At 36.7% G+C, this 12262-nt stretch overlaps 2 protein-coding genes across 2 annotated transcripts; one reads left to right on the forward strand and one right to left on the reverse strand.

Moving 5' to 3' along the window:
• On the forward strand, window positions 1–1931 carry LOC102624174 (hypothetical protein). The gene is made up of 3 exons (XM_006489044.4): window positions 1–369; window positions 652–776; window positions 1398–1931. The coding sequence occupies exons 1-3, from the start codon at window positions 207–209 to the stop codon at window positions 1680–1682; spliced, it is 573 nt and encodes a 190-aa protein (XP_006489107.1). The 5' UTR covers window positions 1–206; the 3' UTR covers window positions 1683–1931.
• Window positions 1932–2164: 233 nt separating this feature from the next.
• LOC102623885 (mitochondrial thiamine diphosphate carrier 2-like) lies at window positions 2165–5751 on the reverse strand. Its single transcript, XM_025102569.2, has 8 exons — window positions 5733–5751; window positions 5405–5557; window positions 4642–4758; window positions 4416–4527; window positions 3906–4033; window positions 3275–3427; window positions 2771–2920; window positions 2165–2567 (listed from the first exon to the last, which is right to left on the reverse strand). The coding sequence occupies exons 2-8, from the start codon at window positions 5525–5527 to the stop codon at window positions 2349–2351; spliced, it is 1002 nt and encodes a 333-aa protein (XP_024958337.1). The 5' UTR covers window positions 5528–5557; window positions 5733–5751; the 3' UTR covers window positions 2165–2348.
• Between the last annotated feature and the right edge of the window lie 6511 nt (window positions 5752–12262).

The raw sequence follows: 12262 nt of genomic DNA on the forward strand, positions 1-12262 counted from the left end.
TCTACGTGGCACTGGCAGCCGGGCTCGAGGTCTCCACATCCATCTTCTTCGTCATTTCTTCTTCCCAAACTTAATGGTTTTAGCTTAATTACATAACTGATATCCGTACACTCACCTTGAAACATCAGAATAAAATCAAGCCAGAGAATAAAAACAATTCGGCGCCGTTTTGAGTTTTATTAATTGAAACAGGAAAAAAAAGGAAAATGGGTCAGGCATTTCGTCGAGCATCTGGAAGGATTACATCCTCGTCTTCCACGACGTCGTCATCATCGAAAACGAAGAACGTCGTTGATAGGGGGCCACGTGTGGTTCCCACCGACGAGAAGATCTCGAGGACCGGTCCATTGGACGGTGGAGATCATCGCGGTAAGCGAGCTTCCGTTTTGTTCCTCATAAAACTCTATAAATGAAAAAATCAGCTCAAATTTTTTGTCAGTGAAGCAATGTAATAAAGTAAATTTTATAGAAATGGTTATAAAATTGACACTTATTTGCTTTTGCTTTTACAAAACCTGTTTAATATTATTATTATTTCATTTAGAGTTTTCAGAATTTATGTTTTGAATCTGATATTTAGTTGAGATTAACATGATGCGTGTTTCTGAGAGAATGCTGATGTGCGTTATGATATCTGGTGATGTTCTGAAGAGGGCAATCGGCCTGTTAATACGGGCAATGTGCTTGAAGAACGAGACCCACAATATGATGCTATGCTTAATCAAATGCTGGGAAGAGTTAAAACAAAGGCCGGAGGGAAAGCTGAGATGGGCGAGGTGAGATTTTGAGAGTTGTTTGGTGCTTGTGTTTTTATCTTTTTGAGAAAAGAAAGATTTCGATTATGTTGAACAAATTGTTATCTGTGAATGTTAGACCGAAGACTTACACTAGTTGCTGATTTATTTGCTTATTGAGTAGTAGAAATCAGAAAATTCAATTCAATCATATTGTTTTCTTTACTGGAGAATGGCTCTAGCACTAAGCTCTTCACTGTCATTCCAATGGCTTGATACTGTAGTATTTCTGGGTAATTTGTTTCCTTGTATTTTTAAAATACCTTACTGTTCTTTCGTTTTTCTGTTGTAGTGCACTTTGAAAATGTGTAGCTATCCAAAGGAAATGGTGTTGGAGCATCTACTATCTAACTAGATAACAAATATTAGAAAGGACTAAGCATTTCTTTGATGGATTGTGTTTTATGCTAAGTGGTAAGAGAAGCCTTAGCGGTGATTTGTAGTCGTTTTATTTCATTCTTATAACTTGAATCTTTGTATTCTTTGACATGCCTATGTTTAGATGATAAAAATCGTGCTTCTATTGATGAATGATAGCGTCACTAGATTAACAGTTCATCTGTTGTGTGTGCTGGTTTATGAAACTCAATGACTATATTGCAGGCGGCTGTTGTGGAAAGGCAGACAAGACCATTGCCAAAACTGCGAAATACTACGCCAGTTTCCTCTAGATACGAAGAGAAGCCTTCTCCTCCAGGGACCTTAAATGTGGCACAGCTGCGGCGCATCATGCTTCTGCATCAGGGCAAGGCTGATGATCACAATGGGCCACTGGATGCCAAGCAGATTGCAGAGAAGTTCCGACTAGATGTTTTGCAGGTTCAGGCAATTCTGCAGTGCCTATCACTGCCTCCAGAAAGCAGCAATAAAGAGAGAAACTATCCGTGATACTTCAAAAACCTCTCACTCACTCTTGTACCATGAATGGAGTTTTGTACTGAATAAGACATGGTCATCCACAACATGAAGATCTTTTGAAGTTACATAAACCGGTTATATGGTTGGTTTTTTCATAGAGCAGACGTTATAGAATGTCGTTTCATATCGGCTCAATTTGTAGGAAATTTTGTATTATAAACTGTCGTGTTCTCTATTCTTTCTTTCACGAGCCAAATTCTTGAACGTTGTTAGATCTAATCGAGCCGTAAAACCATCTTCTGGTTCTAATTTCAAACTTAAATGTGATGAACCATACATCTGTTGCGTAAAAGATCATTCTTTCTCAATGTCTACTCAAAACTAGGTGAGTGAATACAATTTCCAAACCATTGGCCAATTTTTTTTTCAACGGGCTTCATACAACCTCTATTGACATAACCAGCATAATTGCCGTAGATTAAATTATAACCGCACGCCAAATACTCTCCATATCAACTTGTAGACGTTGACTCTCAATTATTATGGGTCTACCATGAAGTTACAGCCTGTATAAATAATGGCCAATCAAATGTAATTGCGATTCCTCTTTCCTTGTATGAGGGCCTTTTAAGGACTGAGTGAAAAAGAATAGGATGACAAAAATATAGTGGGGGAAAAAAAAGAATCATGTCATATTCAAGTCAAAATAGACTCTAACCAATCTGATGCATACTCATAAGCTACAAATGTTACAGCCCCAGCAGGCGCAGCTTTGACAGTTGATGGGACAATGCCCTTATAAAGACCAGCCCAACCCTCTGCTTGCACAATTCGGCTTAGGGCATCAGACATATTTCTGTAAGCACGGTGCTCAACTCTAGCACCATACTTCGGGTGCCTCTGGAGTCCTTCAATCTGCAAAAGCCAGCAACAAAATTCATTTGTCTAATTCAGCATGGGCAAAAGGCAAGACAATCTTGAAAACTGGCTCATCTAAAACATGAAATGATAGCTTGACACTAGTCTTACTAAAAATAAAAATTATTGCCTTATTCTTTACATTCACATAAGACAGAGATGATGCATACTGAGATTTTATGCAAGGCCTTATATTAAACCTGGAATCGTTTCTTGACCACATCAAGTGGATGACAAACAAGTTTAGCACATGTTCCAGCCGCTAATCCACAGACAAAAAGCTGAAAACTTGAAAGATTATTGTCTGCACCAGTTGAGCTTGTATTAGAAGATCTTATCCGGTTCCAGTCCTACAAGATGATGATAGTAAATAAATATTATTGATGTGTAAAAACAAAATCCTTAACATCAGCCCCCTTTTTTAACGAACCAAAAAGGAATTTATCTGCCAATACTCAGTGGGAAGTACCAAGCACAAAAATTACTGAAGACTCTTTAATATTTCATCCCAGAGATGATCAAACATAAAATGCATTTCGCGCATTTCAACTTATTTGAATATCAGCTCAACTACAACATGGAGGAGAAATAGTGCTCTAAACCTCAAATTACTCTTAAAATTGGGGATGCCGGCATGAAACACAAAAGAATTATATACCCAGACTCTTAAACAAAAATCTAATATAAACAAGAATGAAGTCTACCATGGTCCAGCGCTTGAATGTATCATATGTGCCGAATTGCAGGCCAGCATAAGGAATAATCTCAACCAGTGTAGGTGACAGCCCAGCATACAGTCCTCTAAAGCCTCGGGTGCTGACAATATCAACAAATGCAGACCTCATTGTGGGATACACCTATATATAGCCATTAACTAGTGATCAATAACGATATCAGAAGGGCCCTCAACATATTAATGCTTCAGCTAACAAACATGACAACGTGTTGAACATTTGAACTGAGACGTAAAAACTATGTGCTTCCCAATGGTTAAATGAAAATATATATATATGTATATAGACACACACACACCACCAAAAAAAAAAAAAGTCATTATTGAAGGAGATGAAATTAAGACGCCACGAATGAGATCACCATGCTCTGGGCCCACCAAGAACAAACTTATCACTGCAAAAGGGAGTGCTCACACATTCGAGCATACGTTGCGTTGTAGGCAAAATTTATGAAAATAAAAAATACAAATCAATTCAATATTTATAAGAAGTGTGATTCAGCCTCAGATTTCAAATCCTTCCTTCGGTTGAATGAATTGATGTTAAAATACAAATGAAGCCATACCATATCATTCAAATATCATTCAGTCAAATTCTTTACCTTAGGTTCTCCTTGTGACGCTAATATGGTTCGTAAAAGATCAAATGGATATGATCCAACAGTAGCTGCACACCCAGCTAATGCCCCACTGACATAAGACAAGTAAGCGCTTAAATTAATATGATTTTCTGCAAAACAACAGAACAATGAGCCCATAACCTGTGAGAAAGCAAATAAAAGCTGAAACATTAAAAAATAATCATATAAACACAAGAAAAATCCAAATCAAACAGTGTATGCGCCTCCAAACAACAGAAAAGGATGAAGAACTAGCAGACTTCCAAGGAAAAAATTAGAAATAAACAAGTCTGTACCAAACTACTTCAGACAAGTTACAAAAGTTTCCACAACATAAGCAGTTAACCAAAGGAAACAATGATGTCATATACCAATATTCATAGGTAGATAGCAAGTTACTACATTCAATCTTACACGTAGATCAATTTTTTAGCAAAACAGCATTTCATAAAAGTCAAAAAATTTATACTGATGTAACATGATGTCATATACCTGCCTTGGAAGAACCAGCAGCGAATGTTTTCAATTTGTGTAACACTGTAAATTGTATGGCACTGTATGGCATAACCATAAGTAAGGCTGGCACATTGCCACGCCAGAAACCCTGTCATAACCATTCCCTTAAATTGTTACAAAATCAAAGAACATAAAGAGACACATTGAACTAGTCTCCTGACTAGATTGCAGAAGTGCAATGATGAAAGATAATAAATCATACCCATAAACCTTCCTCTCTAAATATATCCTTCGTTGCTTGGAACATGCCAGTATATTTTGATGGCCTGGATATATGTCCATTTAGCAACGCCCATGAAGTCGTGGGCTCCAATTGAACCTGTTAAACCAATGATAATTTTCTTCACTACTAACCATTACAATCACATCCTGGAAAAAATAAAAATTAAAATACCACAATCCTAGCCCCCATGATCTAGGCATGCACAAAATATACCATACAAACTTCTCTCCCATGAACTCTCAACAGTCCCAAAAAGTGTTTTTCCTCTTGTACAACCAACACTTAGTAGAAAGTAAGGAACCAAGTTATCAAGGCTTGCCCTAAAAGGCAAAGAACCTAGTCTTTTCCGAAAAGACCAACATTAGTTTTTTAACATTAAAAAATAAATGCAATTACACTATGCTTCCTAAGTGTAAATACCCAATAGATTTCATACCAAGTGATGCCTCGGCCATTTCCATAACTTTTGAAGTTACTTATCTAACCATCCCACACACTCAATAGATTAATGTAACATCACCAAGGATGAAAGATCTCTTTTACTCTTAAAAGTATCCAACACTATAAGCCAAAGAAAATAATCCAACACTAGTTTTTTTTTTTTAAACTAATTTTCGCATTTATTTTAATTTATTTTGACAAAAAGAACAAAGCTAAACAAATTTTCACTCTTTTTTTTTCCCCACAATATCCAATTATATAAATGATTAAAACAAGAAAAAGAATATAAAAAATTGGAGACCTGGAAACGGATCTTAATAACATCAAGAGGCGAAGTTACAGTACGTGAGATTCCACCGGCAATCGCGCCTGCAGACGCATCGATCACCATTCGTTTCCATTGCCCCGGCTCCTGCTCCTCCATCAACCGCCTCCTCTCAACTCAAGCTATAACCTAATAACAACAATTTTTTTTTTTCAATTAAAAAAAATACATATGTTGGATTTTTTGCCGCTTATCGGATCAATAGCGGCAACTCGTGATGAATTGTACAATTTTACTATTAAGCTGCTGGTCAAGGCATTAAGCGATGAATTGACCTTTGCTATAAATAAATAATAAAGATTGCCTATTATTTGCTGACTTGACAGAACGATTCTCGGACTTCGGTCCCATGCGCAGAGCATTTAGTGCCAAATATACAGGTCGATTTTTCTTCTTCCTTCCTATAAATTAAAATTAAAAATTTTAATGGAATAATAACATTTATGTCCCTGATCTTTTCTAGAAGGGTAGAGATTTTTCATTTGTTTCAAATGGTTCTATCGTGGGCTTCTGGCAAGTGGCAACTTCCATTGAAATGACCAAATTACACGTAACATTAAACAACTCTTTTAAACTTTTAATGATAGTATGTCACATATATATTAATAATATAATTAATTATTTTTATGTTTTTATCTAATAACTATGGATCATAAATTTATATTTTGCTTACTATATTATTAGATCAACGTGAAATCTATATCCCTACAATATAAAATACCTTAGTTATTTGAAAAGAAAACTGGGACCTATTTAATGCAAATATACAAAATATGCTCTTATTGAGAAATTCATGTAAAGTTATGAACTTGGATGTTATCCTCCTACATTTTAAATTTTAATGCAATTTATTCATTCTAGTGACAAATTTTAATGGTCCAGTTATGTTGCAACAGTGGTACGGTACCACTGTTACTTTCAGTCATGGGATCTTGTTAATACAACTGTACAAATATAGATCTAATGACTAGTTGCAACTGTGGTACCATACCACTGTTACAACATAGTGTTGCCCTAAATTTTAATGTTTTAGATATTTAGAAACAAATCATTGAATGAATTTAGAAACTGAAAAAAGTTATATATATTTTTAAATTCGAAATAATACTCGCACTGGACTATGAATAATACCCAATCAAGATGTGTATTTGATGTTAGAAAAAAAAAAAAGAAAGGACAGAATCAACCGCATTGCTTTTTTGCCACTAATTTTTATTAACTAAAAATTAAAATATACGCCAGTTTAAAGAACTTGCATGCTGGAGAAGATTGGTTCCGGAAATACTTTTCAAAGTACAATTTAAAAATTAAAAGTGATGGAAAAGAAAAAAAAAATGAATAAATAAGTAAATCTGCGCATGGAATGACCTGTCGTTCAATTGCTTATTATTTTGGCCTTCGGCCTTTGGGCTTCCGGGGAAATGACGCAATTCTTTGCTTTGTCTGTTTGTCATGCACTGCTGGAGGTTAAGGAAGGGTTGGTTTATAGCTTAAAATATATATAACACAATTCTTTGCTTTGTCATGCACTGCAAAGAGTTTATAGCTTAAATTATATATAACACAAATAACAAAAGTCATGTAGTGACGAAGATCTTTTTGTTTCTTTATTTTCTTTTCTGCCAGCCATGGTGAAAATGGATGCATTTTCGGCAATCAGGTGCCGTCTAAGATTGGCAAATGCTGGTTTGGTCATTAAGTATATTTTGATTTAAGTGTTGATTTAGTTTTTATATTTTTTAAAAAAAAAATCTCATAACACTTTGTAATTAAATTTATTACATTCTTATTTTTACTTCTTTTTTTTTCCTTTTGTAATAATAGTCTTCCAACAATATTATTGATATTAATTAATAATTATTTATAAAAATTTTGTTGGCAAGTAATTTAGCCTCCAATAAATCATTTTTCTAGACCTACCTATAGAGAAACTCACCTCTATGCAGCCGCATCATATCTTAATCATAATTTAAAGCTGAACTCTAAGCCTTTGGAATAATTGTTCGAGCTTGGCAAAAAATGTAGCAAGCTTGAGTGACCCTAGAGCCTCATGAGATCCTTTACGCTCAAATGGATAGTTGCAGCAACACTCCATGCATCAACTCCTGGCAAAACTCAGCTATTTTAACAAAGGTTTACTTTCTTCAAGGTTAACGTGGATGCAGCTATTAGCAACCAAAAGCAGCTGGCAGGTCTTGGAACTGTGATAAGAGACTCAAGAGACAAAGTAGTAGCTGCTGGAATCAGTCAGGCTAGTCTGAGGGGAAGTGTTAGTCATGCTGAAACTGAAGCCGTTTAGTGGGGGCTTAAAGTTGCAAGAGAAGCATATTTGAACTCGGTGATCATAGAGACTGATTGTTTGGAAGTGGCCCGAGCTAATCAACAACACAAGGGGTAGCAGAACAGAAATTTTGTGGACAATTTCAGACATCCGAAATCAGAGTAAAGAATTTCAAAATGTTACAGTCAAGCATGTCTCCAGAAATTATAATGTTTATTCCCATTCTTTAGCAAAATTTGCTTTAGAAGACAATTCACCTGTTGTCTGGGTAAACTCTATACCAGCAGAGGTCCAAATTGTATTTGAAGCGTTATTATGAATAAAAGGTTACAATGAAGCATAATGGTGGAGTTCATGGAGTATTACTGCAACTATCCATTTAAAATATTGTCGTGTGCCACTATAACTATATGATCGTATAAAGATACCATAGCTTCTATATGGTCATTGATATATCTTGCTTTCAAACTTTGGCCCTCTCAGTCTTTTGATGAACTTCAATTTTGCATCCGCCATTCCATTGACAAAAGAAATTGCCAAGAAATAAATGAAAAGATTTTCGTAGTGTTTGGACTTTTGGATCAACGGTTCGTTTAATCTCCTTAAAAAGGTTTGGCACATTGCTCGCATAAAAATGGTTCTCATCTATGCATTCTTATTGTGACGACAGTCGTGTTTTATTCATTTCATTTTATGACTTGTCGTTTATAATGTTTAGGTGACGTGATATCTTGCTATTTCTTTAATTGTCTCGAGGAATCAAATGCCCGAAAAACTTTTCGTCTAATCAAAGCCTTAATAAATTTGGGGGGGAAAAATATTTGGAAGTCTTACTAATTATAATTTAAAGAGATCATATCAAAGTCAAGACTTGATAATTAACTTCATTTATACTAATAAAACTCTTTATTAGACTAGCAATTATAATAAATTATTATTATTATTGTGAAACTAAACTTGTAATTTGAAAATTTTCCCAACGCGGTATGTCAGTGTTTGAGGTCTTGTGGCTTCAATTCTTATCTATATGTTGCTTGTTGCACATTTACTCAATTAAATAGTTGTGTTATCAGCAATATCAAGTGAAAATACTCGTTTACTCAATTAAATGGTGGTGGAGAAATGCTTGATGATTTGGGCAAGCTTGGGATAAAGCGGTTGGCTTGTAGCTATGAAGTAGGGGATATGGTGTGGGGAAAGGTTAGATTAAATCCATGGTGGCCAGGGCAGATACTCCATGACGCTTTTGCATTGCCTTGTGTTAGTAAAACTAAGAAGGAAGGAGGTTTGCTGGTTGCATTTTTTGGGGATAATAGTTATGGGTGGTTTGATCCATTTGATCTTCGACCGTTTGACATTGGCTATGTTGAGAAATCAAAACAAACAAATGATGTCGAATTTCTAAATGCTGTAAAAGATGCAGAGGACGAGGCTCGTAGGATGGCTGCTCTTGGCCTTTCGTGTTGGTGTCAGGGCACTAGTAATTTTCGGACTACCGGTGTTAAAGGGTTTGTTGAAGTTGATGTATGTGGGTATCAGCCTGGTATGGGTTTGAGCCTACTGAGATGCTCTTTTTGCTAAAGAAGTTAGCATCTATACCACATGGTAGTTTAGAAAGAAGTATTCATTTTATTAAGATTGAGGCTTTTGTCCTCACTTATCGAAAAGCTGTGTTTGGGAGGTCGATGAGACGTGCTCAGGCCTATGGATCGCAGCAGATACAAGGGAGGAATTCAATTGGGATTTTGATTTCACAGAGGCAAATACCTTCTGAAGGTATGATTCTTATTTTTTCCTGTTATGTTATATTGTCCTGCTTTACTTTATTTTTTATTTTTTACATTTTTTTTTGTGTTTCAAGAAAGCTTGAGGTAAAATGCAATGTGTTGTCAGTGTATACTAGTTAGTCATCGATGGATGAAAGATTTGTTATTGAGCTTCAGTGCTACACTTGCTCACTGAGATTTTACTTAAATTTGACAGTGTTCACACAGAACTTCTCACATGTAGATTGAAAATTACTTGTACATGATCATCTAGAGATCATAATTGCCTGAAATGACTTTGTTGCTATTCACAACAGTATGAGAAATTGGTTGGCTGTTGCACGGGTTATTGCTGCCTTGTTTGCCACAAGTTCCAGAACACGCTGCCCAGAAGCTTTGTAGAATAATTCTCAGCGGCATATATATTTGAGGCCTGACTGGGGGAGAGGTCTATGTCTGTTGGTAGCTGTAACTTTGATGACAGGTTTTATGTTTGTTTGATCAAATCTTAATTGTTTATGGCTAAGTACATTTTACCATGTTACATCATCTTTAGCAACCCTTGTGCACGTGATCAGCTTCATCAAATCCATGTCTCTGTACCAGCAACGACTGGCACATGGCATGTTAGGTTCTTAACTCTCACTTTATGCTTTATCATATGTATCTATCACGAAACCCGAAACTTTTTGCATCTTGTGAAAATTTGAGAATAAATGTGTTTGGCTGAAGCGAAAATCACAGAGAAAATGAATTTTATTGAATCCAGAATCTTCTTGACTTACTTCATCAGAATTACACACACGTATTTATACATGCACACTTATGTAACAATATATAACTAACTTCTATTACTTGTTTTTGTTACACACATTTCATATGACTAATAACAAAGTTTCAACAGCCAATGCTGAGCTGTCAGCTGACGTTTTGCTCTCCTTAACAATCTTTGCTGACTCACTGATGCTGACATGGTTTTGCTTCTTAAGCTTGTTCTGTTTAGCCTCTGTATATTCTCCATAATGAGCAGCCTTAACACATCTTGTCACCAGTTTCTTTCGTTCTTGTTAAATATGGAACAGCTCAAACATCTGGCCAAAAAACCTCAACTGCAGAGAAGCCGACGCTTGAAGAAATTAGTTTAATTAAGCCTTCAGTTCAAAGAAAATGCAACAGGGTAAAAAGTCAGGACATATCTCCAGATTTTCAACAACTGCAGCCAAAAGTCTCAAAAGTAGAGAAAATTAGTTATTGTTTGGAGGATTTGCAGGTGGTTGGAAGAACTTCACCCCCCTCAGATGCTGCATTTCATAGAAAGGTTATTGTTACCAGTAGTGACATTCTGGATGAGAAATTGAGGATTTCAAAATGTCTTGAAGAAGACTTGCTTTCTGAGCATACACTCTTGATGAAGAGAGAAAAAAGGAAGAAAGACTACAAGTTTAAATTGGGCTTAGAATATTGGGACAATGGTCATAAAAAGGTAAAAAGAGAATCAGGCGAAGGAGCCTGTGGCACCTTTTCCTCAAATTTCAAGGCTAGAGAGAAGATAGATGGTTTACATGTTAATAGCAAACATTCTCAGTTACTCGATTATCTGTCAGCTCTTGCTCTTAATCCATTTAAAAGTGTGCGACAAAATATCCCTGCAACTATGTTGCAGTTCTTCCTGGAATACACATCTGCCGTCTATGTGAAGTGGCTGTCATCCCAGCAGCAGAGTCTGGAACAATTGAAAGTTGTCCCACTAAGTCTATGGTCTGTGGTATGGCTGCTAAGAGTCCTAACAGCAGGACTGCTCAAGACCTGACTTCTGCTTTAAAGCCCCCCAAAAAAACCGCTCAAAGCTGACGATTATAGAAATGTGGGAGGATTACAGGTCCTGAACAAATGTCTGTGGAAGAACCAAAAAGATTGAATGAGCTGAAATTGTTGAGTGAAGAAAAGACAGAGGCTGGCGATAGGAAACTTGAAAAACCTCTGAGAAGAGGTGCGCGGATGAGCTTGAAAGTCCAGGAAAAACGGAGAAAGTATTCACAGAAGAAGCGCGATACTTCAAGAAAGTTCAGGGAGCCCAAAATGATGGTGATACAATTCTCGAGTCAATCAGCTTTGCCCTCTGTTTCGGAGCTGAAAGCAAGTTGTGCACGTTTCGGACAGCTTCATTCTCCTCCTTGCGTGTTCTGGAGATCCTCAACCTGCCAGGTTCGGTTCAAATGCAAATCTGACGCTGAGGCAGCATTTGCTCATGCGGTTAAAAACAGACCCCTATTATTTGGCAATATGGAAGTAGAATATTACTTGCAAGCCCCGGAAGCTTCATCCTCGGCACTTCTTTGACTGGACAAGTAGCTTGTCGTTAACGTCCCTAATGAAGCTCCACGGGTGAAGAAGCATGTGACAACTGGTGAATCAACAAAACCAAGGTCTATTGCACCTCAGCATCAATTGTCGCACCCAAGTAGCCAGCCAAAATCATGTCTGAAGAAGCATCTGGATGATGGGGCTACCATTGTTCATAATGAGACACCCCATGTCAAATCTATGTCGGGTGGGCAGGAAAGTACAAGCACAGAGCAGATTGTGGCAAAGAGCATCATCAATAATCACGTGAATGGTTGCTCATCTTTCCCGTGAAACTATCAACACCAATGCAAAGATCTAAAAAAAGGTTCAACCTGAGGCAACGAACAACTGTCCTGATGCCAGCTGCAGCAGCAGCCAGAGCATAGACATCTCGGATCAGATGTTGAGCCTTTTGATGAGATGGCATGAAACTGTGGTCGA

The sequence above is a fragment of the Citrus sinensis genome, chromosome 1 (assembly GCF_022201045.2).
Source record: "Citrus sinensis cultivar Valencia sweet orange chromosome 1, DVS_A1.0, whole genome shotgun sequence".
NCBI lineage: Eukaryota > Viridiplantae > Streptophyta > Magnoliopsida > Sapindales > Rutaceae > Citrus > Citrus sinensis.